The 27,017-nt window shown below is 39.3% G+C and overlaps 1 protein-coding gene across 2 annotated transcripts in view; it reads left to right on the top strand.

Moving 5' to 3' along the window:
* The window catches only part of LOC133638829 (WD repeat-containing protein 70), a 99,745-nt gene that overhangs the window by 59,023 nt on the left and 13,705 nt on the right, over positions 1-27,017 (top strand). For both annotated transcript variants that reach the window (XR_009823691.1, XM_062031812.1), the window contains exons 14-15: positions 20,899-20,999; positions 21,083-21,162. Coding sequence is in view for 1 of the 2 variants with exons in the window: in XM_062031812.1 (XP_061887796.1) it covers positions 20,899-20,999; positions 21,083-21,162 (181 nt within the window). In the remaining variant the exon portion in view is untranslated. The remainder of the gene's footprint in view (positions 1-20,898; positions 21,000-21,082; positions 21,163-27,017) is intronic.

The following is a 27,017-nucleotide window of genomic DNA, read 5'->3' on the forward strand; positions in this document are numbered from 1 at the left end:
CTAGGAATTTTCAAAATGGGGTCCCAGGGACCCCATCAAGTCATAAAAATGGGGTCCCACAGTACGTTTTTGGGGTCCCACTTTTTTGTAAGCGTTTTGAAAACAAATGATAAATGTATGCATTATCCTGTTATATCTCCCATTCTATATTGTGTTTTGCAAAAAGGTTGTCATAAACGTTACTTAATTCATTAAAAAAAACTATACAAAAGAAAACAAATGTTTATGCGTATGTAAATGTATTCAGTTATAAACATTCATTCACTTTCTTCTTTTCCTTCATGGATCTAAACCAGTGGTTCTTAACCTTGTTGGAAGTACCGAAACCCACCAGTTTCATATGCGCATTCACTGAACCCTTCTTTAGTGAAAAATAAAATGTTGTTTTTTTCAAATTCAAGACAAAGTTATATGTTTTTTTACAGGTGCACAAAATGAACCGTGCATGAACATCACCTTGTTCAAAGAACAAAACCAACACAGTGCATAAACTCACAACAAATTACACACCTGCAAATCAGTGTGACTTCTGCTGTTGCCATATCCATAATACGCCGATAGGGAGAAGTTTTTATTTACCCGATGAGTCGGGTGTGTTTTGACCTCCGCGGCGGAGGCTCCACCGAACCCCTGAGGCCGACATACCGAACCCCTAGGGTTCGATCGAACCCAGGTTAAGAACCACTGATCTAAACATTACCACTGCCGGGATTTTTGTCTCTTTTTTTCAGAATGTGTTTGTTCTATTTTTGACCAAAGTAAGACAAAGAAAACAATCTGAAGTTTTCTTTGTTTTTTAGTTTTAATGCCATGATTTTAATAGTCCGTCCCGCGTGTGCGCAGATTTTCTTCCACGCGACCCTTGAGCTAAAATGAGTTTGACACCCCTGTACTAAGACTTTGTGTGCAATGGAAAAATGGTGCAGACCGCCTTATCTGAATGAGGTTTTTGCGTGCATACAGGGTTTTTACACTGACAATCATTTTCTGTACATCCTTTTTGTCATGCTTCTTTCTACCTGTGTGCGATGTGTTGAACCAGCAGCGTATTCTATATTCTGTAACACCTTTTCTGAATCGCAATATAGACAACAGAAACGTGCACAAATGCACTGTGACATTTAATTTTCTGCGCGAGGCTGTGGATCGCATCATCAGCGCATTCGTGCTTCTGGAATGACTCAAACGCAGGAAAATGCACAATGAAAGACATCTTTTCATGTAAGAGATATATTGCAGCACTGGTAATATATTTCCTAAATAAAAAAAATAAACAACAACTAGGGATGTCCGATAATATCGGACTGCCGATATTATCGGCCGATAAATGCTTTAAAATGTAATATCGGAAATTATCGGTATCTGTTTCAAAAAGTAAAATTTATGACTTTTTAAAACGCTGCTGTGTACACGGACGTAGGGAGAAGTACAGAGCGCCAATAAACCTTGAAGGCACTGCCTTTGCTTGCCGGCCCACTCGCATAATATCTGCGGCTTTTCACCCACACAAGTGAATGCCAGGCATACTTGGTCAACAGCCATACAGGTCACACTGAGGGTAGCCGTATAAACAACTTTAACACTGTTACAAATATGCGCCACACTGTGAACCCACACCAAACCAGAATGACAAACACATTTCGGGAGAACATCCGCACTGTAACACAACATAAATACAACAGAACAAATACCCAGAACCCCTTGCAGCACTAACTCTTCCGGGACGCTAAATATACACCCCCCCCCCACCTCCCCACCTCAACCTCCTCATGCTCTCTCAAGGAGAGCATTTCCCAAATTCCAAGCTGCTGTTTTGAGGCATGTTAAAAAAATAATGCACTTTGTGACTTCAATAATAAATATGGCAGTGCCATGTTGGCATTTTTTTCCATAACTTGAGTTGATTTATTTTGGAAAACCTTGTTACATTGTTTAATGCATCCAGCGGGGCATCACAACAAAATTAGGCATAATAATGTGTTAATTTCACGACTGTATAACCCGTGTATATACCGTTCAAAAGTTTGGGGTCACATTGAAATGTCCTTATTTTCAATGAAGATAACTTTAAACTAGTCTTAACTTTAAAGAAATACACTCTATACATTGCTAATGTGGTAAATGACTATTCTAGCTGCAAATGTCTGGTTTTTGGTGCAATATCTACATAGGTGTATAGAGGCCCATTTCCAGCAACTATCACTCCAGTGTTCTAATGGTACAATGTGTTTGCTCATTGGCTCAGAAGGCTAATTGATGATTAGAAAACCCTTGTGCAATCATGTTCACACATCTGAAAACAGTTTAGCTTGTTACAGAAGCTACAAAACTCACCTTCCTTTGAGCAGATTGAGTTTCTGGAGCATCACATTTGTGGGGTCAATTAAACGCTCAAAATGGCCAGAAAAAGAGAACTTTCATCTGAAACTCGACAGTCTATTCTTGTTCTTAGAAATGAAGGCTATTCCACAAAATTGTTTGGGTGACCCCAAACTTTTGAACGGTAGTGTATATCGGTATCGGTTGATATCGGAATCGGTAATTAAGAGTTTGACAATATCGGAATATCGGCAAAAAAGCCATTATCGGACATCTCTAACAACTAACAAAAATGCCAGCAAACACCAAAAACGCATCAGTTGAATTCATTTTAATCAACCCCATAAGTCATCCAGCAGCTATAAAATTATAAAAGCAAATTGCTGAATAGACTATGTCTAATATTTATTTTATTTCTGACTCTCCAAAATGTTGAAACACACATGGGACAAATGATTCTCGTTTGTCCAACCTCTGTCTGTTCAGCGCGAGCACTAATCATGCGAGCAACAGAATAATAATCAAAGCTCCTATTTTTTTCGATTTAATCGATGAATTGTTGCAGCCCTAATTACATTTGAAAGGTATACTCACATGACACAGTTTATTACAATAATCTGCTATTAATTTGGTGATGTCGTCATTTTAATTCAACACAGCTTTTTAAGAACGTGCATTCAAGCCAGTTGGATAATTTATCAAACTAAATGAATGTTTCATCTGGTGGTATTGATACATGTAAGCCCGAGCAGGCGAAGGAAAGTTTTTTCAAGAAGTTAGTCAAACTTAAAGAATGTCAAGTAATCTGATCGTCTTCCTTGACGCAAGTCCTCTCTCCACAAAAGCTTTGGCAAGACCATCTTATTGACACTTTTTCTATGTTCGAATTGAGTTATGCGAGGACCCCATCAGCATGTTCCATTCACATGAGCTTGCAGAGGTGTCGCTGTCAAGAACGCAGCACTCCTCCTCCTTTTGCGGTCAATTCAAAGCTGGTGAATGTAGTCAAAACACTTATGTCTAACATAGCACTAAGTCATAAGCGAACTGGCTGGAGAAAGGTACACGATAGCGAAGAAAAAACCTCTTAGGAGTCACTTGACTCATTTTGTGCAGCGTTTTTAAACCGCGACTGGACAGAATTTCACCTCGCCCCGGCTTTGGATGACTGGATTACGTAGACAACTGGATGAGACGACATTGGGTATCACAGTATAATCCTGAAGATCAGTCAAAGGTGACAGGTGGCGTTGTTAAATTGCGAGTGCGCAAGCAAATCTCAGGTCACATGATTCAGCGTCTTTAAATACCTAGAAAAAGCTCCATATGCAGAGTTTTAGTTTGCATGTTTGAACTAACTCTTCTACTTCTGAACAGATGCGCACAAGAGGGTGAACATTTGTCTCCTACTGTGTTGCCCGTGCAATTATTTGTCTGACAAATACACCAGATTGTGGCGCTGTTTTTATACAGCCTCAAATTGAACCTGGACTTGAAATTTTTTTACACAGTTCAATATTTTCCACAAAAGACCCCCTGTAACTTCAGCGGGTTTACAAACGTATTTGGTACACACCTTTAAGGGACTCAAAAGCATAACAGTTGAGTAAAATTAATTTAAAAACATGGCCTTAAAGCAAGTCATCATAGCAACTTTGCTACAAATATAAGTACACTGCAAAAACTGAAATCTAAGTAAGATTAAATATCTCAAATAAGGGTGATAATTGCTTATTTTCTGTCTGATAAAATAATTCTTCTCACTAAGCAGATTTTATGTTAGAGTGTTTTACTTGTTTTAAGGGTTTTGGTCCTAAATGATCTCAGTAAGATATTACAGCTTGTTGCTGAGATTTGATGACCTATATTAAGTAAAACCTGCTTGAAACTAGAATATCAACTGTTGCAAAGCTGTGTCATCAACACTCACAAGTATAAAACTACTTTTTAAAGTAATAATTTCTTATTTCAAGCATGAAAAAAAAAAATCATGACTTTGACACAATTGTGTCTCATTGCGGTTTTATTTTCAATGAAACAATAGAAAATATGTACTCATATTAGGGCTGCAACAACTAATCGATTAAATCGATTAAAATCGATTATAAAAATAGTTGCCGATTAATTTAGTCATCGATTCGTTGGATCTATGCTATGCGCATGCGCAGAGGCTTTTTTTTGTAAAATTTTTATTTATTTATTTATTTTTATTTTTTTAAAAATAAACCTTTATTTATAAACTGCAACATGTACAAACAGCTGAGAAACAATAATCAAAATAAGTATGGTGCCAGTATGCTGTTTTTTTTTCAATAAAATACTGGAAAGGATAGAAATGTAGTTTGTCTCTTTTATTCGATTATTAATCGATTAATCGAAGTAATAATCGACAGATTAATCGATTATCAAATTAATCGTTAGTTGCAGCCCTAACTCATATAGTAGTACAGTTGGCACTGTACAGTAAACGGACAGTTAATATTTAAAAATTTCACATGTGACATTTCTAACTATTTTGAACAGAAATAGTTCATGCACATTCAGATGAATGTGTACAATTAAAAAAAATTTGTCCGGGGGCCTGTATATATGCGCACTAATTGACTGAAAGAGCACGCACTTGGCGCGATGATGTCATGTTATCGATGGAAAAATGCATTTTTAGACCATATGATTTGCCTGAGCGGCTAGGAGACCCCGAGAGTAACAAGCGGTTGCCTTGTTGCCTTTCCATTAGGAAAAAAAAACTAGTTTTTAGTATAAGTTTGCTGGTTTCAAGAAATGTAATGCCCAGCGCATATCATTATGTCAAGATAATGGCAATAGCATTTACTTCATTTAAGAATATTTTTCAACATATTGAGCAAAAATGTCTTTTTTTTTTCTTTTTTTTTTCTACCAAGAAAAGTGCACTTGTTATTAGTGAAAATGTACTTATTTTAAGGTATTTTTGGGTTTATTGAGGTTTACTTGTTTTGGAAAGTCTTGACAAGCCAAATTTTCTTGTTCTATTTGCAGATAATTTTGCTTAGTTCAAATAAAATACCCCTCATTTTTGTATTTTTTTTTGTTTTTGAACACTGAATTTTTGCAGTGTAAGTCATTTAGTATTGGTCTAATAATTATTAAGCATTAAGGATTTCTGAATTACATGTATGCATCTCTTCCAAATGTGATTTACAGTCGTGCTATTAATGTGTAATTAGTTTGTAGTTGTGGTGAACTGCACTGCATCAACTTGGGAGAGTATTTGTAAGAGATTGTCTCTATTTACTACTTATTTGCTACTGTTAGCATGCTAACACTAGCAGGCTAGCTTTTTTTAGCTAATTTAACAGGTACATGCCTCAATGTCATTTGGTGTTCTATTAATGCTAACTGTTAGCATGTTAATATAGTACTGTTGGCATGTTAGCTTTTTAGCTAATTTGACAGGTATACACCTTGGTGTTTAATAATATCTGTTAGCTTTGAGCTAATTTAGCAGGGATACATCTCAGTGTCATCATTTGGTGTTTTATTATTGCTAACTGTTAGCATGTTAGATAGTGCTGTTAGCATGCTAGCTATATTAGCTAATTTGACAGGTATACACCTTAGTGTCATATTTTAGTGTTCTATTAATGCCAACTGTTAGCATGCTAACACTAGCAGGCTAGCTTTTTTTTAGCTAATTTAACAGGTATATGCCTCAATATCATTTGGTGTTTTATTAATGCTAACTGTTAGCATGTTAGCTTTTTAGCTAATTTGACAGGTATACACCTTGGTGTTTAATAATACCTGTTAGCTTTTAGCTAATTTAGCAGGGATGCATCTCAGTATCATCATTTGGTGTTTTATTAATGCTAACTGGTAGCATGTTAGATAGTGCTGTTAACATTTATTAGCTAATTTGACAGGTATACACCTTAGTGTCATATTTTAGTGTTCTGTTAATGGCAACTGTTAGCATGCTAACACTAGCAGGCTAGCTTTTTTAGCTAATTTAACAGGTATATGCCTCAATGTCATTTGGTGTGGGGGTTCCTGGTTCGATCCCCACCTTCCACCAACCTCGTCACGTCCGTTGCGTCCTTGAGCAAGACACTTCACCCTTGCTCCTGATGGGTGGTGGTTAGGGCCTTGCATGGCAGCTCCCGCCATCAGTGTGTGAATGTGTGCGTGAATGGGTGAATGTGGAAATAGTGTCAAAGCGCTTTGAGTACCTTGAAGGTAGAAAAGCGCTACACAAGTATAACCCATTTACCATTTTTAATCTGTTTTATTTTTGTAATTATCCTGACCTAACGAGGGCATCGGGGTGTTTGGTCTGTTGCCTATATAAGCCTTGATAATAATCTTTGTGATTATACCTGTATAGCGCTTTTCTACCTTCAAGGTACTCAAAGCGCTATACAAGTATAACCCATTTACCATTTGTCTATCATTGTTCCCGGGGCCAGCAGAACCTCTGTTAAGTGTCGGTACTGCACAAAAACGTTGCAGATGTCCCATGAGCCCGTAGGCACTGGGACATAGGATCAGCTCATTTGTGTACATTAGGAACTGTGTAGCGTGCTGTTTATGAGACTGGCCCATTACTGTAAGTCCACTTAAGTGCATTTATATTTTGCTTTACTTTTTGGCATGTCAACTCTATTCTTTTGGACCTGCACATTTTATATTCACGCTTGTGTTATTATTAGCCTCTTCCAATGCTCTGGCCAATACTCTTAACATTAAACCAAATATTATTACCACCCCGTACCCCATTTTTTGTAAACCAGTTTGAGCGTGTTTTTTTTTTTGCAGCGGGTGTGCACTCGGTGAACCTGATGGATCCACTATTTACTATGTTTACATCAGACATCAGAATCTCTTAAAGCATGAGGATTTAAGTGCATTGCAATCCAGGCGGGCAAGGAAGTGAAAGGAAGAGCCACCAATCACTTGTAACTCAATCTACACAGAAACATCAGACCTCCATCATTGTGCCTTTTTTTTTTTTTTAAAGGCAGCGTTAATGCATACATCAGACCCTCACATCAAGATGATCTTAACAGAAGAGGCAAGAACCTGACACACTGGACAAAAAAAGACATGATATTTTAACATATCATTTTGCCTATCATTCACAAACATGAAAGACATGACGATTAGAGATGTCCGATAATGGCTTTTTTGCCGATATCCGATATTCCAATATTGTCCAACTCTTAATTACCGATTCCGATATCAACCGATACCGATATATACAGTCGTGGAATTAACACATTAATATGCCTTATTTTGTTGTGATGCCCCGCTGGATGCATTAAACAATGTAACAAGGTTTTCCAAAATAAATCAACTCAAGTTATGGAAAAAAAATGCCAACATGGCACTGCCATATTTATTATTGAAGTCACAAAGTGCATTATTTTTTTTTAACATGCCTCAAAACAGCAGCTTGGAATTTGGGACATGCTCTCCCTGAGACCCACTACAACTATTGAAAGTACCGTAATTTCCGGACTATAAGCCGCTACTTTTTCCCCTCGTTCTGGTCCCTGCGGCTTATACAACGGTGCGGCTTATTTACAGCCTGTTCTTCTCCGACACCGGCGAAGAGGATTTCGGTGGTTTTAGTACGCAGGAGGAAGACGATGACACAATGATTAAAGACTGACTTTTCATATACCGGTAGGCTGGTTATTTTGATAACATACAGGCGAGCACTTTGTATTACTTTGCACCGTTGTATTATTTGTACTCTGCACGAATGCTGTTCGCCATGTCAAAGATGTGAAAGTTTGATTGAATGATTGAAAGATTTATTGTTAATAAATGGGACGCTTTGCGTTCCCAAACAGTCATCTCTGTCCCGACAATCCCCTCCGTGGTAGCAGGAACCCCTATATACTACGGTAATTACACATCAAAACCCTGCGGCTTATAGTCGGGTGCGGCTTATATATGGAGCAATCTGTATTTTCCCCTAAATTTAGCTGGTGCGGCTTATAGTCAGGTGCGGCTTATAGTCCGGAAATTACGGTACTATACTTTGACTTTCACAAAGTGCATTATTTTTTTTAAACATGCCTCAAAACAACAACTACAAAAACAATGAAGGCACACAGCTCCTGTCCAGAGTATACTGGAGTTATAAAGTAAACAATAACATAGTCCTCCTTTAGTGCAAGGCTGCCTGGTATACTGTATAACAGGAAATTATAAACTGGGCTCAATCTGCCCTGCTCTAACGTATTTGTACGAGTAACACAAATGTGCTGCAAGCTAGTGGCGAGTGCTTGAAGTGGCCTAGCAGTCAGTCAGAGCTTCTGAAATGCTGCGTTGAAACAGGGGTGGTTTTTGTTGCATTTTTGTTTTTTCTCGGCGGAGTCTTTAAGCGACAACTGTGTGGTGCTACTTTTTTTCGCTGTTTGATTTTCATCCATCTTCCGCTTGTATTCATCGTGTATCTCCTTATGATTCTTGAAGAGGTGGGAGACCAAATTGCTCGTATTAAAGGAAGACGTCTTGGTTCCTCCTCGCATAACCAACTTTTTGCAGTCAGCCACACTTTAAAATAATCCCAAACCATAGACATGGTGTCGTTAGTCAGTCACTGAGCGAGCTGGCTTCTTAGCCACGGCTACAGCACCGGCAACAACACACTCTTGTTGTTGTTATGCTGCGCTCGCGGCGGTTTGATGAGGTCAACAAGCGTTGCCAGCAAACTTCTCATGCTGCAGTCGTGCTGCAACTCCCGTGTTGTGTGTGGGAGAGGGGATGGGGGAGGGGCTGCTGACTGGGAGACGCAACTACTCTGTATTTCTCCCTACGTCCATGAAACCGCTCCGTACAGCGGCGTTTTAAAAATGTTTAAAAATTTTACTTTTTGAAACCGATACCGATAATTTCCGATATTACATTTTAAAGCATTTATCGGCCGATAATGTCGGCAGTCCGGTATTACCGGACATCTCTAATGACGATGGATGTTATTTTTTTATGCATTGTAAATACAATTAAATCAAAGGCTTTATATACATGCTGTGAGTATATACACTACCGTTCAAAAGTTTGGGGTCACATTGAAATGTCCTTATTTTTGAAGGAAAAGCACTGTACTTTTCAATGAAGATAACTTTAAACTAGTCTTAACTTTAAAGAAATACACTCTATACATTGCTAATGTGGTAAATGACTATTCTAGCTGCAAATGTCTGCTTTTTGGTGCAATATCTACATAGGTGTATAGAGGCCCATTTCCAGCAACTATCACTCCAGTGTTCTAATGGTACAATGTGTTTGCTCATTGGCTCAGAAGGCTAATTGATGATTAGAAAACCCTTGTGCAATCATGTTCACACATCTGAAAACAGTTTAGCTCGTTGCAGAAGCTACAAAACTGACCTTCCTTTGAGCAGATTGAGTTTCTGGAGCATCACATTTGTGGGGTCAATAAAACGCTCAAAATGGCCAGAAAAAGAGGACTTTCATCTGAAACTCGACAGTCTATTCTTGTTCTTAGAAATGAAGGCTATTCCACAAAATTGTTTGGGTGACCCCAAACTTTTGAACGGTAGTGTATGTAATGTAGTAACAAGCGCATTTATAACGGCATTTAATATTTACGTATTTTGATCATTTTAAGCGTGCGCGCCGGATAATTTCAAAAACCCATCACGACGTTCGCTTTTTTTCCCCCCTTCATCGCTGATTATTACTAACTGCAGACTTCATGAGAGCCAACACACAAAACATCACTTAGTGTACAAGGTCTGCTGTCATTACGATGCCGACTGCTAGGATGTTAATATTTTACCACTTAGATTAAGAATGACTCATAATTCTTGTGAAGAGAAGAGCCTTCTTCTGTACAGGTGAGAGGCATGATTTATGATTTACAATAAACTTCCAGGGAGCGAGAAAACAGCAGGTCACTCGATGATGTGAACATAGGCACACACTGTAGTGACCACGGCGCCACTATAAATAGCTAGCGCTTAAAGTAACAATATCACTAATACTTGGTTAATATTCAAGTCCCAAAATGTAAATGGAGTATTGTTTATTGGGTTTTATGGGCAGGGTAGAGGACCTCCCATTGGTTCCGCTGTAAGCAGTTCCTTTACAAGTTAGAATGCATTAAGAAAAAGACATCCGTCGTCATGTCTTTCGTAATGATTATGAACGATAGGCAAAATTCCCCAAAAAGTGCAGTTCCCCTTTAACAACTGATTGTGGAAATTCAGACTGGAGCTGAAAAGCACTGCTGCTGCCGTGTTGTTTCTCCACCAGCATGTACTGTATCAAAGCCTAAGGCCGAGCAGGAAAACTTGGCATGGCTGACACTTTGGGGAGAAAACCAATTTTTTGTTCCTGTTTTGCTGCTCCCCATGTCAAAAAAAAACCTTTTCACACAAGTGTCTGCCTTTTGTCCCTCCTGACAAGAAATTAAAGCTATTATCCCTTCAATGTGCGAAAGCTCACTGTCAAGCATCAACCTTTACGCTATTGTGTCTTCGAAAATATTTTTGTTAAGCCTACTTTATAGCAGCGCCATTTTTTAAAACTTCAAAGTCAAACAAACTGTCCTGCTGGATCAAAACAGACTTCGCTACACATCTTGAAATACAACCTGGAGCTCTTCCAAATATCCGTCAGTTGCAGACATGGTAGCTTTAAGTTAGATCATTTAGGATTTTTTTCAGGGAATAGACTCACCATACATAATGTTGCTGTTTAAAATGTGAGTGTAATATTAGCACTATATAATATAATAGAATAGAAAGTACTTTATATGAGACACTTGTGATTTAGGGCTATATAAATAAACATTGATTGATTGATTGATCCCTGGGGGAAATTCAGCACCACAGTTCGCTCACAATAAACACTTAGGTATTTTTTACATGTGAATAATATAAATACAGTCTATTATACAGCATTATTCACATGTGAATAATATGAATACAGTCTATTATACAGCATTATTCACATGTGAATAATATAAATAGTCTATTATACAGCATTATTCACATGTGAATAATATAAATAGTCTATTATACAGCATTATTCACATGTGAATAATATAAATACAGTCTATTATACAGTGTAATTCACATGTGAATAATATAAATACAGTCTATTATACAGCATTATTCACATGTGAATAATATAAATACAGTCTATTATACAGCATTATTCACATGTGAATAATATAAATACAGTCTATTATACAGCATTATTCACATGTGAATAATATAAATACAGTCTATTATACAGAATTATTCACATGTGAATAATATAAATACAGTCTATTATACAACATTATTCACATGTGAATAATATAAATACAGTCCATCATACAGCATTATTCACATGTGAATAATATAAATACAGTCTATCATACAGCATTATTCACATGTGAATAATATAAATACAGTCTATTATACAGCATTATTCACATGTGAATAATATAAATACAGTCTATTATACAGCATTATTCACATGTGAATAATATAAATACAGTCTATTATACAACATTATTCACATGTGAATAATATAAATACAGTCTATCATACAGCATTATTCACATGTGAATATAATAAATACAGTCTATTATACAGCATTATTCACATGTGAATAATATAAATACAGTCTATTATACAGCATTATTCACATGTGAATAATATAAATACAGTCTATTATACAGCATTATTCACATGTGAATAATATAAATACAGTCTATTATACAACATTATTCACATGTGAATAATATAAATACAGTCTATCATACAGCATTATTCACATGTGAATATAATAAATACAGTCTATTATACACCATTATTCACATGTGAATAATATAAATACAGTCTATTATACAACAATTATCACATGTGAATAATGTAAATACAGTCTATTATACAGTATTATTCACATGTGAATAATATAAATACAGTCTATTATACAGCGGTATTCACATGTGAATAATATTAATACAGTCTATTATACAGCATTATTCACATGTGAATAATATAAATACAGTCTATTATACAGCATTATTCACATGTGAATAATATAAATACAGTCTATTATACAGCATTATTCACATGTGAATAATATAAATACAGTCTATAAATACAGCGCTCATAGCTGTGCCACTAACAATTGTGTCCTCCTGTCCTACTCCTTAAAGGGGCTGTTTGCAACATTTACATAGATGCCTAGAAGGCGCCGATTTTCCAATGTATTTTACACAGTACATCCCCGTCCTCTTACGGTTTCTCTTACATAATTGCGTAACACACGCATACGTATTGGCTTTAGTTGTTGTTAGCTAACAATATCAATTTGGATAGCTAGCGTTAGCTGTCATTAAATGTATATTCTATCATAACAACAACATGACTGCAAATTAGAGATGTCCGATAATATTGGACTGCCGATATTATCGGCCGATAAATGCTTTAAAATGTAAAATCGGAAATTATCCGTATCGATTTCAAAAAGTAAAATTTATGACTTTTTAAAATGCCGCTGTACGGAGTGGTACACGGACGTAGGGAGAAGTACAGAGCAGTTGCGTCTCCCAGTCATACTTGCCAACCCTCCCGATTTTCCCGGGAGACTCCCGAATTTCAGTGCCCCTCCCGAAAATCTCCCGGGGCAACCATTCTCCCGAATTTCTCCCGATTTCCACCCAGACAACAATATTGGGGGCATGCCTTAAAGGCACTGCATTTGCGTGCCGGCCCAGACACATAATATCTACGGCTTTTCACACACACAAGTGAATGCAAGGCATACTTGGTCAACAGCCATACAGGTCACAGTGAGGGTGCCATATAAACGACTTTAACACTGTTACAAATATGTGCCACACTGTGAACCCACACCAAACAAGAATGACAAACACATTTCGGGAGAACATCCGCACCGTAACACAACATAAACACAACAGAACCAAATACCCAGAACCCCTTGCAGCACTAACTCTTCCGGCGTCCACAAAGTACATCCGTACATGACATGACAATCAACAATGTCCACACAAAAAAAGATAGCAACAACTGAAATAGTCTTGATTGCTAAAACAAAGCAGGTGCGGGGAATAACGCTCAAAGGAAGACATGAAACTGCAACAGGAAAATACCAAAAAACAGGAAAAGCCACCAAAATTGGAGTGCAAGACAAGAACTAAAACACTATGCACGGGAGCACAACCAAAAAACTCCAAATAAGTCACGCCGTGATGTGACAGGTCGTGACAGTACTTGAGACAAGAGCTAAATTGATGCATGGTTCGTTATGGTTTAAAGTCATATCCAATAATTGCGACAACAACTTTTTATTGTCTACTGAGTTTCATTTCTTAATGATTTCTGCTGGTGGTGTGCCTCCGGATTTTTTTTAATGAAAAAAATGCGCCTTGGCTCAAAAAAGGTTGAAAAACATTGCGCTATACTACAGTAGCTTAGTCTGCACAGGCTATGGGGAGAGGCACTTTTAAACCAAGTTGTAGCTTAAAGGCCTACTGAAATGAATTTTTTTTATTTAAACGGGGATAGCAGATCTATTCTGTGTGTCATACTTGATCATTTCGCGATATTGCCATATTTTTGCTGAAAGGATTTAGTATAGAACAACGACGATAAAGATTGCAACTTTTGGTATCTGATAAAAAAAAGGCTTGCCCCTACCGGAAGTAGCGTGACGTAGTCAGTTGAACATATACGCAAAGTTCCCTATTGTTTACAATGATGGCCGCATGAAGTGAGAGAGATTCGGACCGAGAAAGCGACAATTTCCCCATTAATTTGAGCGAGGATGAAAGATTTGTGGATGAGTAAAGTGCAAGTGAAGGACTAGTGGGGAGTTGAAGCTATTCAGATAGGGAAGATGCTGTGAGAGCCGGGGGTGACCTGATATTCAGCTGGGAATGACTACAACAGTAAATAAACACAAGACATATATATACTCTATTAGCCACAACACAACCAGGCTTATATTTAATATGCCACAAATTAATCCTGCATAAAAACACCTGCGTGTTTGTTATGCTAGCTCCTAGCTCCTCTGCTAGCTCCTAGCTCCATAGAACACGCCAATACAATTCAAACACCTGATCAACACACACAATCACTCAGCCCAAAAGACCGTTTACCTAACCCAAGGTTCATAAAGCTTATATATTTTTAAAAAGTTACGTACGTGACGCGCACATACGGTCAAGTTATCGAATGTTTAGCAGCCAAGGCTGCATACTCACGGTAGCTGATATTCAGCTGGGAATGACTACAACAGTAAATAAACACAAGACATATATATACTCTATTAGCCACAACACAACCAGGCTTATATTTAATATGCCACAAATTAATCCTGCATAATAACACCTGCGTGTTTGTTATGCTAGCTCATAGCTCCTCTGCTAGCTCCTAGCTCCATAGAACACGCCAATACAATTCAAACACCTGATCAACACACACAATCACTCAGCCCAAAAGACCGTTCACCTAACCCAAGGTTCATAAAGCTTATATATTTTTAAAAAGTTACGTACGTGACGCGCACGTACGGTACGGTGCGTGTTATGCTAGCTCCTAGCTCCTCTGCTAGCTCCTAGCTCCATAGAACACGCCAATACAATTCAAACACCTGATCAACACACACAATCACTCAGCCCAAAAGACCGTTCACCTAACCCAAGGTTCATAAAGCTTATATATTTTTAAAAAGTTACGTACATACGCAAAAAAAAGCCAAAGCTGCATACTCACAGTAGCACGTCTGCGTCTTTGTCATCCAAATCAAAGTAATCCTGGTAAGAGTCTGTGTTGTCCCAGTTCTCTACAGGTGTCTGTGTATCCAAGTCAAAAGTCCTCCTGGTTAGAGTCTCTGTTATCCGAGTTCTTCCATCTTGACTGCATCTTTCGGGAATGTAAACAAAGAAGCGCCGGCTGTGTACTGTTGTTGCTGACTACGTTCGAAAAATACGTCCATTTCGCACCGACAACTTTCTTCTTTGCTTGCTCGGCTTCCTTCTCCATAATGCAATGAACATGATTGAAACAGATTCACGAACACAGATGTCCAGAATACTGTGGAATTATGAAATGAAAACAGAGCTTTTTCGTATTGGCTTCAATGTGGAAGGCATACCCGTGTTCGCCGGTTTACGTCACGCGCATACGTCATCCTCAGAGGCGTTTCGAACCGGAAGTTTAGCGGCAAATTTAAAATGTCACTTTATAAGTTAACCCGGCCGTATTGGCATGTGTTATAATGTTAAGATTTCATCATTGATATATAAACTATCAGACTGCGTGGTCGGTAGTAGTGGCTTTCAGTAGGCCTTTAACATTTATCAAACCGAGCGAGCAGCAGAGAGGAGCTGTCCTAAGTTGCTAACAGAAGTAAACAACATAAACAAATGAGATTAGTGCTAACGTCACTACAACGAGGGATATACAGTAGGTTCTCAACCAAATTGGTTTATTTTTAAATAAAGCTGTAGTCACTCACCAATATCCAAATGTACTCGCTGACCAAAGAATTGTATCACTCGGGAGTCGAGAACTCGGCACACTGCAAAAACTGAAATCTAAGTAAGATTAGATATCTCAAATAAGGGTGATATTTGCTTATTTTCTGTCTGATAAGATAATTCTTCTCTCTAAGCAGATTTTATGTTAGTCTTTTACTTGTTTTAAGGGTTTTGGTCCTAAATGATCTCAGTAAGATATTACAGCTGAGATGTTATGACCTATATTGAGTAAAACATGCTTGAAACTACAATATCAACTGTTGCAAAGCTGTGTCATCAACACTCACAAGTATAAAACTACTTTTTTAAAGAAATCATTTCCTATTCCAAGCATGAAAAAAAAAAATCATGACTTTGACACAATTGTGTCTCATATTAAAACAGATGACAGCCAAATGGACTTTGCTGTTTTATTTTCAATGAAACAATAGAACATACGTACTCATATAGTAGTACAGTTGTTATTAGTGAAAATATACTTATTTTAAGGTATTTTTGGGTTCATTGAGGTTAGCTAATTTTACTTGTTTTTGAAAGTCTTGACAAGCCAAATTTTCTTGTTCTATTGGCAGATAATTTTGCTTAGTTCAAATAAAATACCCCTAATTTTTGTATTTTTTTTCTTGTTTTTGAACACTGACTTTTTGCAGTGCACTGCTTCACCATTTAGAAAAAAAAAGTTTGATGCGCAGCGCATTATGTGCTATGTCATTGTGCGCCAGAGAAGCCTCCGTAAACACACAAGCCTAAGAGGATGCTCTGTAAAGAGAGAGAAGAGCAAACAAAGGTACATCAAAAGATATGGGGATAGTACCGGTATACTAGTGGGTAGTGGCCAAGTGGACTTGGCAACTACTTCAGGGCGTGACAACCCTGCCTGACACGAGTCCCGGGCTCAGCTGGCTCCGGCTGACAGTACCCGGTATGGGCCCCTGTCCAGGGTTACGGATAACGGAGTGGAACCCCGCAGGCGGTCTGGTGTTCGATACGACACTTTTCCGGCAGCTCCTGCAGCCAAACTGATGCCAAACGTATTGCTATGCTTTCCTTTGGACTACATTAGTAAGGCCGAGAGGGGGATTCTGACGAATGGGCTACCCAGGATCTCCATACCTCTAGCCCAGGCTTGCGCCAAAAAACTGGAGAGGCTACTTCAGTGCCACTGTCAAAAGTAGCAGAAACAACACGGGAGATAGCAGTTACGAGTTATAAGCCGTTTTCGATTGGCGTAGGATATCGGCGCTACGGGTTATCTCTGTCGGTGGGAGGGACCATTGCGTCCTACTGGTCAGTTACCGCCCACCTTAAGCTGGGCAGCCCCCGGTTAATAAGGTACTGACCCGCCACAGGCCGCCTGCTTCATCGGGTGCTTGGAGCTTAAAGGACTGACCAGCCCTATGTTGACCAAAGAGAGCACAGTCTACTAATTCCTTGTGTGTTCAACATGCATATTCTGATTGTTGTGTGTGATATATGGCTTACTAAAATCACTTTTAAACTTTCTTAACTCCAACACCAAGTATAGATTTTGGCCAATGTACTATTTTGGGACTTCTGAGTTACTTAAAATTGTTGATGAATAATATAATAATCTCAGTTGTTCAATATTGGAGTGGATTGTTGAACCGAGATCAAGGACTGATTGGGCGATGATATAATTTGCATTGCCAGAAATTCAGTACCTTACTGCTCACACCCCTCCAGGGGAATATTAATTAATTGTACAATGTATCTGGAGATTGGCATGGCATGCAGTGATGCATTGACTTTAATTCTTTTGGGCATTTTGCCTTGCCATGCCTTGTTCATTCATGCGTTTTCAACCTTAGATGAGAGTAAGTTGAGTCCGCTCTCATTCCTTTGCTGTAAGAGACAACTTTCTCCTTAGAGCTGCTGAGTGTTGGCTTGTGTGACTCCGAACTGTCAGGAGCACATTTGGATCCACTCAGCAGCCACTAAACAAGAAACACAGCTGTGGCTTTCTAGTCCCATTAGAGCAGCATAACTTTTTCATATCCAGAAGCATTGGGGCAGCATTTGCCCCAGCGCAGGGGTCGGCAACCCAAAATGTTGAAAGAGCCATATTGGACCAAAAATACAAAAACAAATCTGTCTGGAGCCGCAAAAAATTAAAAGCCATATTACATACAGATAGTGTGTCATGAAATATAAATTGAATTAAGATGACTTAAAGGAAACTAAATGACCAAATATACCTACAAATGTGTGACAATCATTGGTACTTTAATCTTTTAATCTTTAATCTTAAATGAGGCATAATGATGCAATATGTACATATAGCTAGCCTAAATAGCATGTTAGCATCAATTAGCTTGCAGTCATGCAGTGACCAAATGTGTCTGATTAGCACTCCACACAAGTCAATAACATCAAAAAAACTCACCTTTGTGGATTCATGCACAACGTTAAAAGTTTGGTGGACAAAATGAGACAAAAAAAGAAGTGGCATAAAACACGTCCTAGAAAGTCGGAGAAAGTTCTACATGTAAACAAACTACGGTGAGTTCAAGGACCACCTAAATTAGTAGGACAAAACGGCGCTCGCCAAATACTCGAATCAGTGAAGCATGTTTAATATAAACAGTGTGCTTTATAACAATTAGGGAGGTTTGTGTCATGTTTGTCCTCCTACAGAAACCATATTATTATATTTTTTTTCCCCTCATCTTTTTCCATTTTTCATACATTTTGGAAAAGGCTCCAGAGAGCCACTGGGGCGGCGCTAAAGAGCCGTGTGCGGCTCTAGAGCCGCGGGTAGCCGACCCCTGCCCCAGCGGGAAAATAGCTGTTGTTTGTGTATTCCCTTGGTATTTTAATGCAAAGGGGTGGACACCTCCCTCTTCTTAATGTCACTTTTGAATGATAAACAACAGAGTCTCGAGGGTATAAATACAATGGTCGGAATATCTCGACGGCTCTCCTGCTGTTGGACTGGCCAAGCGGTTCTTGGATGGAGTTCTGCTGGTGTGGGCCTCACTGAAGTGGACTCCTTAAGCCTTTTCTAGCCTAATGTGTTGACTTGTTCTACTGTTGTGACTCATTGAGAGCAGACTGAGTAGCTACACCAGGGTTTTATTGGTCACTGCCAATCAAACAGCACTTAAAGGGGAACTGCACTTTTAAAAAAATGTTCACAATAATTATGAGAGACATGACGATTGATGTTTGTTTTTTTTTAATGATAAATGAATGTGTTGTGGCACTTGCGGATGTCACCAATAAGAGGAAACACATGGTTGCTTTTCCGAACACATCTTTAATTGTGAACTGCCAACATGAGAATGCTTAACAGGAAGTGCTTCAAGTTTAAAAGCTTTGTAAATACACTGAGACAAGGTCTAAGTTCATTGGGGACGGCGTGGCGCGGCTGGGAGAGTGGCCGTGCCAGCAACCCGAGGGTTCCTGGTTCGATCCCCACCTTCTAGCAACCTTGTCACGTCCGTTGTGTCTTTGAGCAAAACACTTCCCCCTTGCTCCTGATGGGTCGTGGTTAGGGCCTTGCATGGCAGCTCCCGCCATCAGTGTGTGAATGGGTGAATGTGGAAATAGTGTCAAAGCACTTTGAGTACCTTGAAGGTAGAAAAGCGCTATACAAGTATAACCCATTTACCATTGTGTTTTTCATGGTGTTTTTGAAATTTTGAAATTTTTTCCTCAGAATTTTCAACAAACAAAGTGTTTTGCCTAGAGGATTATTTGTAATGTGTATATTTTCAGAATGTAGTTTTTCTATTTTTGGCCGAAGTAAGACAAATCTTTTTTTTTTTTAAATTGTCTTTATTTTTTAATTATTATGCCGTGATTTTACCTCGCATGGAAATAGATATTACTTAATGCGGCCCCTGAGCTAAAATGCTCTACAGTAGTGAAGGGAAGTGAATTATATTTATATAGCGCTTTTCTCTAGTGACTCAAAGCGCTTTTACATAGTGAAACCCAATATCTAAGTTACTTTTAAACCAGTGTGGGTGGCACTGGGAGCAGGTGGGTAAAGTGTCTTTCCCAAGGACACAACGGCAGTGACTAGGATGCCGGAAGCGGGAATCGAACCTGGAACCCTCAAGTTGCTGGCACGGCCACTCTACCAACCGAGCTATGCCGCCCCACATACAGTATACTTGCTCATTGTGGACGCGTCATATAATTAAAGCCTCCTTTTGTTAGTTAATATTGAAAACTGATGCCTTTTATACTAGAAATAAACTTATAATAATGCACACTGTCAGTAATGCAGCGTTGTATAATGAAATGATGGGACCGAGGTCATAGCCGTGCAGAGTGTGCCCTCAGTGACTTAAATTCAGCCATTTGCATCAGTCACGTTTCTATGCAGGTGTATCATTTGGTGAGCGCACATGCAGATAACTAGTTTATTGTTTTTTAGATTCAATGATAAGGCTTTGATTTATGAGTAGGCATGAATGAATGAATGAGTGTGCGTGCATGCGCGTGTGTGTGCGTGTGAGATTGAGGCTCCTTGCCCTGGTGTCCTGGTGGGAAGCTGAACAGCTGGACGTTAAGCAGCTTTTCAAAACTCACCGAATCTGGACGTCCCAATGGTTGCGCTACCCACCCCCCGTCCTGCATACTACTACTGTCCTAGACCTCAACCCACCCCCACACTGCGCGTTTGCACTTTGTTCTGCACACCTTCTGACGCCATTGGCTCAGCACAGATGTTACTGGGGGTGCAAAGAATAGAGACGCCGCTCCAGTGTGGCGTCAGGGTTGCTGTATTGCACAGTAGCTGCAGCTTCTGTGCGTGTAGTCTTGCACACGAACACACACACACACACACCTCTGGATAAATGTGGTTACATTTGCTCTATTGGCTCGCAGCCATCTGTCACACGCAGCCCCTCGTCCCGACCTCCAAATATAGTCAAGTAGAGCAGCACATCACTGTGAAGCCGAGCCTAACTGCACCACAACTATCTTGCGTCATTGTCACAAGCACAAACACAGCATGAACGGGAAGATGACAGTCATTAGTAGGCGACCTCCTTCACCTGCCTGTTCTACCTGTGTTTGCACGGCAGAGCGTGGTGCGCTGCTTGTGGCACCCGAAGCTCAACCAGATCATGGTGGGAACGGGAAACGGCCTGGCCAAGGTCTACTACGACCCCGTCAAAAGCCACAGGTTGGATTTGTCATTAGATTGTGTTGTTGTCCTCACGCTGTCCGCTGATGATGTTGACGTGTCACCAACTGTTGTTCATCCAGAGGGGCTAAGCTGTGTGTCGTGAAGAGCAAGCGGAAACAGAAGCACGCAGAGGCCCTCACCCAGGAGTATGTCATTACACGTGAGTACCACTATATCTCTGCCTACACACATGCAGTATCCATTCATTATCAATCAATCAATCAAAGTTTATTTATATAGCCCTAAATCACAAGTGTCTCAAAGGGCTGCACAAGCCACGACGACATCCTCGGCTCAGATCCCACATCAGGGCAAGAAAAAACTCAACCCAATGGGATACAATGAGAAACCTTGGAGGGGACCACAGATGTGGTGACAGGTTCAAACACTGATGACATCTATTAATCAGACAAGAAGCAAGGAATCATGCAGAGACAGAGTTCAATTTAGCTCATGAGGAGACACGTGTTTTGGGCTGTATTGTAGTTACAGATCCAAACTACGTTCTAAAAGTTCAGCCCGCGTGCTTCCTCTATTTATTTGGAAAGTCCCTGTTACATCACTGAAGCTGTCGCTGAGAGAAGGGGGTAATCTCGACAACTCCAGTTAGACACAATACATGATTATACAAAAATGCAAATGTGTTGACGCTGGTGATATCGCCTTGTCTCTAGGGATGATGTTTGATAAGGAATTATCGAGTTCGAGCCTATTATCGAATCCTCTTATCGAACCGATTCCTTATCGATTCTCTTATTGAGTCCAGATAGGTTGTTGTATACAGACAAAAACACACAATATTTGGTTTAACAAAAGCTCACTTTTATTACCGTATATAAGAAAAAAATAAAATCTAATAAATAAATAAATATTGACTGTTACCCACCTAAAAAAATAAAATAAAAATAAATAAATATTGACTGTTACCCAAAGTATATTAAGTGGGATTTTTCAGAGAAACAAATATATACAGTAACACAAAAACAACCTGTCTCTGTGATCACTATAAGTGTATAAATAATAATATAGTGTTAAATAAAATCAGTCCCTTCGGCACAAAACTGAAAATAATACAGCTCTCCAAAAAGTGCACTTCTGCTGCTATTTGACATAACTGTTTGTTATGATGCTTTGACATTTTTGCACTTTATTTCTTTATTGAAAGAAAATTCTATGAAGAGAAAAGTTGTTTGCAAATGTGGTTACAATGCTAAAAAATGAAAAGTTAAAGCTAAAAAAAGAAATACACTTTATTGAGTTAACTATTTCTTTATAGGGGGAAAGATGTGATGTTATGAGCTAGAGAATATAACAACTACACTACCCAGCATGCAACGGGAGTGACGAGCATGCGCGGTAGCCCCGAAAAGTGTTGCATGTTGCCCCGCTGTGAAAGTAAACGTCAAGAACTCAGCCAACACGCCTCGTCTGCATTACTTATAATTAGACAGACAACACATATACAGTGTGATTTTGTTTTGTTTACAAGGAAAGAAAAACAAAAGTTAAAAAAGGGAGATATATGTTGTATATATATGTATGTGCTGCGGTTGTTTTAAGAACGTTGCGACAGCTGCCGTAAAAGAGGTGCGTTGCTAGCCTGGTTGCTATGTTTCCGGTTGGTCGTAAAAGTGTTCGTCATGTGTTTTACCCTGCTAAAATCTCTCAGTAAAGTTATTCGATGGATTATAGCTTTTGTTTTGAACTTTATTACACCTTGGAGCGTTTTTTCCCGTCCATTGTTTTCCTGCTTTCGCTATCTGCGCCTAATGACTGAGCTACGTGACGTCAATTCTTGTGATGTCCCACGGAGCATTTCTGGTCGGGATGGGATTCGAATAAAGAATCAACTCTTTTTCTTTACTATAGTGGTCTCGATAACGGGTACAGGTTCTCAAAAAGGGATTCGAGTCCGAGGACTCGGTTCTTTTCTTATCAAACAACCGGGAAAACCGGTTTCGAGTATCATCCCTACTTGTCTCTGCTCTGTCTGCGTCACGGCCACAACACAACACTGATAGACATGGCTGGCAATCTTTTGGATTGCCAGCTTTGCACAGATACAAAAATCTAACTTGAGCACAATAGCTAATAACTATAGCAACGGACTTTAAGCATACTAAAGTTGTGTGATAACTTTACACATAATTATTCTAACAGTGGCGATCCCCCCGGGCGACCGGTGCAATGGAGTGGATCTAGTTAATAGTGTGAGAGTCCAGTCTATAGTGGGGCCAGCAGGGGATCATCTTGAGTGGAGACAAGTCAGAAACGTCACCAACTGATGCACAGATGAGTGGTCCACCTCGGACTTTGAACAGCTAGCGCAGTGTTTTTCAACTTTTTTTGAGCCAATGCACATTTTTTGCGTTGAAAAAATGCGGAGGCACACCACCAGCAGAAATCATTAAAAAACTAAACTCAAATTGACAGTAAAACGTCATCGCAATTGTTGGATACGACTTTAAACCATAACCAAGCATGCATCACTATAGCTCTTGTCTCAAAGTAGGTGTACTGTCACGACCTGTCACATCACACCGTAACTTATTTTGAGTGTTTTGCTGTTTTCCTGTGTGTAGTGTTTTAGTTCTTGTCTATTTTGGTGGCTTTTTCTCTTTTTTTGGTATTTTCCTGTTGCAGTTTCATGTCTTCCTTTGAATGATATTTCCCGCATCTACTTTGTTTTAGCAATGAAGAATATTTCAGTTGTGTTTATCCTTCTTTGTGGGGACATTGTTGGGTGTCATGTCATGTTCGGATATACATTGTGGACGCCGTCTTTGCTCCACAGTAAGTCTTTGCTGTCGTCCAGCATTCTGTTTTTGTTTACTTTGCAGCCAGTTCAGTTTTAGTTTCGTTAAATGATAAATGGGTTGTACTTGTATAGCGCTTTTCTACCTTCAAGGTACTCAAAGCGCTTTGACAGTATTTCCACATTCACCCATTCACACACACATTCACACACTGATGGCGGGAGCTGCCATGCAAGGCGCTAACCAGCAGCCATCAGGAGCAAGGGTGAAGTGTCTTGCCCAAGGACACAACGGACGTGACTAGGATGGTAGAAGGTGGGGATTGAACCCCAGTAACCAGTAACCCTCTGATTGCTGGCACGGCCACTCTACCAACTTCGCCACGCCGTCGTTCTGCGTAGCCTTCCCTAAGCTTCAATGCCTTTTCTTAGGGGCACTCACCTTTTGTTTATTTTTGGTTTAAGCATTAGACACCTTTTTACCTGCACGCTGCCTCCCGCTGTTTCCGACATCCACAAAGCAATTAGCTACCTGCTGCCACCTACTGATATGGAAGAGTATTACACGGTTACTCTGCTTAGCTCTAGACAGCACCGACACTCAAAAACGGCACATTATTTGCAGACTATAATTACTGGTTTGCAAAAAATATTTTTAACCCAAATAGGTGAAATTAGATAATCTCCCGCGGCACACCAGACTGTATCTCACGGCATACTAGTGTGCCGCGGCACAGTGGTTGAAAAACACTGAGCTAGCGCATAAATCTGTGGTCACCTAATAAAGAGGGGGGCAGAGCAGAAAAGAGACGGCAGATCAACTTGTCTAAAAGGGGGTCTATTTAAAGGCTAGTGTATACAAATGAGTTTTAAGATGGGACTTAAATGCTTCTACTGAGGTAGCATCTCTAACTGTTACCGGGAGGGCATTCCAGAGTACTGGAGCCCAAATAGAAAACGCTCTATATTATAGTCCCATTGTGGGCCTCGAGCAGTTGACCTTAAAAGACTGAATCTGCTGAGAGTTGCTGTTGTCGCCACTGGGTGTCATGTGGAGGGGGCGACCACGCGGCGTCCACGCCTCTCCATTAGCTGATGGGCTGTGATGAGTCGTGGATGAGTAGGTCTTCCACGCCGCCGCCACGTGTTCCCACCTAGGTCATGCATCAGCGTCTGTCCCTGACGTAATCACAGACACCCTGACCCGTCGTGGCGTCCCACCTTCGCCGCGACGACAACAAACAACCACAACGGTGCACACAATGTGGACAGAATTATCTCTTCTGTTTGGGGCGACAGCGACACGCGATCCCATCCCCACACCGCCGAGGTGTGACCGTGCGAGTGACGCACTTGATGTTCCCACGCCGCTGCTGGAAAATTAGAGGGGCCCATTGAGGGAAAAAACGAGGGAATCTGTTAACAGTAACCTTTTTGCTTAATGGGGCGTGGAGAGGAATTAAGAGCGATAGATGCTCCCCTCGATGGAAAATCACTTCATCTAAGCTGTGGCTAAAGTGTCTCTTTGTAGCCCCTTAGGATAGGAAGACACACACACACACACACACACATACACACACACACACACACACACACACACACACGGTCATTCACATTTGCCCATGCACACTTGCACCCTTATGGTGTTAAGTGCTGGGGGGGCTTTTATTGTGATAGGGTTCTCTAAGGTGTATAGAGTGAATCCGACATTGGGCCCCTCAAAACTCGAAACATATCCAAAATAGGATTGTCAAAAATAAGGAGTTAACTCATGTGATCATTCTAGTTTTCAGCAAAGAAATGATGTGCATTCAAGTAAAAAATAAAAAATTAATTCCTGTATGACATTCTGACAATAAAAATGCATTTGTGTCCAAGTATTGCACTTTTTTTTTTTTCAAGTTAATTTGAATGATGCATGCGAGCAATAACCTGTGATTAAAAATGTTTAATGTTTAATAAATAATACAATTATCTTTTGATAGAACTGAATGCAACTAATTGAAATTTGTCCTTAATTTAGAGGAACAATACAATTTAAATGTGGAAAAATAATGCAGACTTGCCATTAATCTTCATGTACATCCTTCCCATAGGAATTACTGGAAACAGAAATAAGCTGTTCCATTATGAAACATATTAATTTTACAGACATGTTTTCAAAAGCTGCATTTTACTGTCATACAAGTGTAAAAAGAAGTTAAAAGGGGAACTGCACTTTTTTTGAAATGTTGCCTTTCATTCACAATTCTTATGTAAGACAAGAGCACATATGTTTTTCTTTTTTTATGCATTGTAATTAGTAAATAAATGCAAGCGAAAGTCTGCTTAAAATCGAGCCTATAAAGTGCTTAAACAAAATCCAAACACTTCCATCAATGTTTTATATACACACTGTAAGTATGTACATACAATGTAGTAACAGGCACATTCATAATAACATTTACTATTTACATATTTGCTCATTTTAAGCATACGGTGCCTCATTAATTTCACATCACATCACAAGGTTTGCGTTTTCCTTCAACAACTTCATTGATTAATGCTCACTGCAGACATGAGAGCCAATAAACATAATAAAACATCACTTTTTGTACAATGTCTGCTCTCACTGTAATGCCGATTGACGGGGTCTTGTTGATATATTCCCGTTTAGATGACGAATGACTTGTAATCCTTGCGAAGAAAAAAAGTGGGTGAAACAAACAACAATCATTTTCGCCCTTTCCGAGTCAAGGTTGGCTGTCAAAGTGTGCCGACTTCTCAGTTTGTCCACGTCATTTTACTAGCGAGGTGAGAGGCATCATTTATAATCAAGAATAAACTTTCACGAGCTCGGAGACGAGAAAGAAGCTCACCAGCTCATGATGATAATATAGCAGCATAAAGAAGTTGCCTCTCTTAACAATGCGGCGCTAAACGTTAGCTAATACTTGCACTGCAAAAAGTCAGTGTTCAAAAACAAGGGAAAATAATACAAAAATTAGGGGTATTTTATATGAACTAAGCAAAATTATCTGCCAATAGAACAAGAAAATTCGGCTTGTTAAGACTTTCCAAAACAAGTAAAATTAGCTAACCTTAATGAACCCAAAAATACCTTAAAATAAGTATATTCTCACTAATAACAAGTGCACTTTTCTCGGTAGAAAAAAAAGACACCTTTTTGCTCAATATGTTGAAAAATATTCTTAAATGAAGTAAATGCTAGTGCCATTATCTTGACATAATGATATGAGCTCGGCATCATGATTTTTTTT

Source organism: Entelurus aequoreus, linkage group LG21, assembly GCF_033978785.1.
Source record: "Entelurus aequoreus isolate RoL-2023_Sb linkage group LG21, RoL_Eaeq_v1.1, whole genome shotgun sequence".
NCBI classification, from domain to species: Eukaryota; Metazoa; Chordata; class Actinopteri; order Syngnathiformes; family Syngnathidae; genus Entelurus; species Entelurus aequoreus.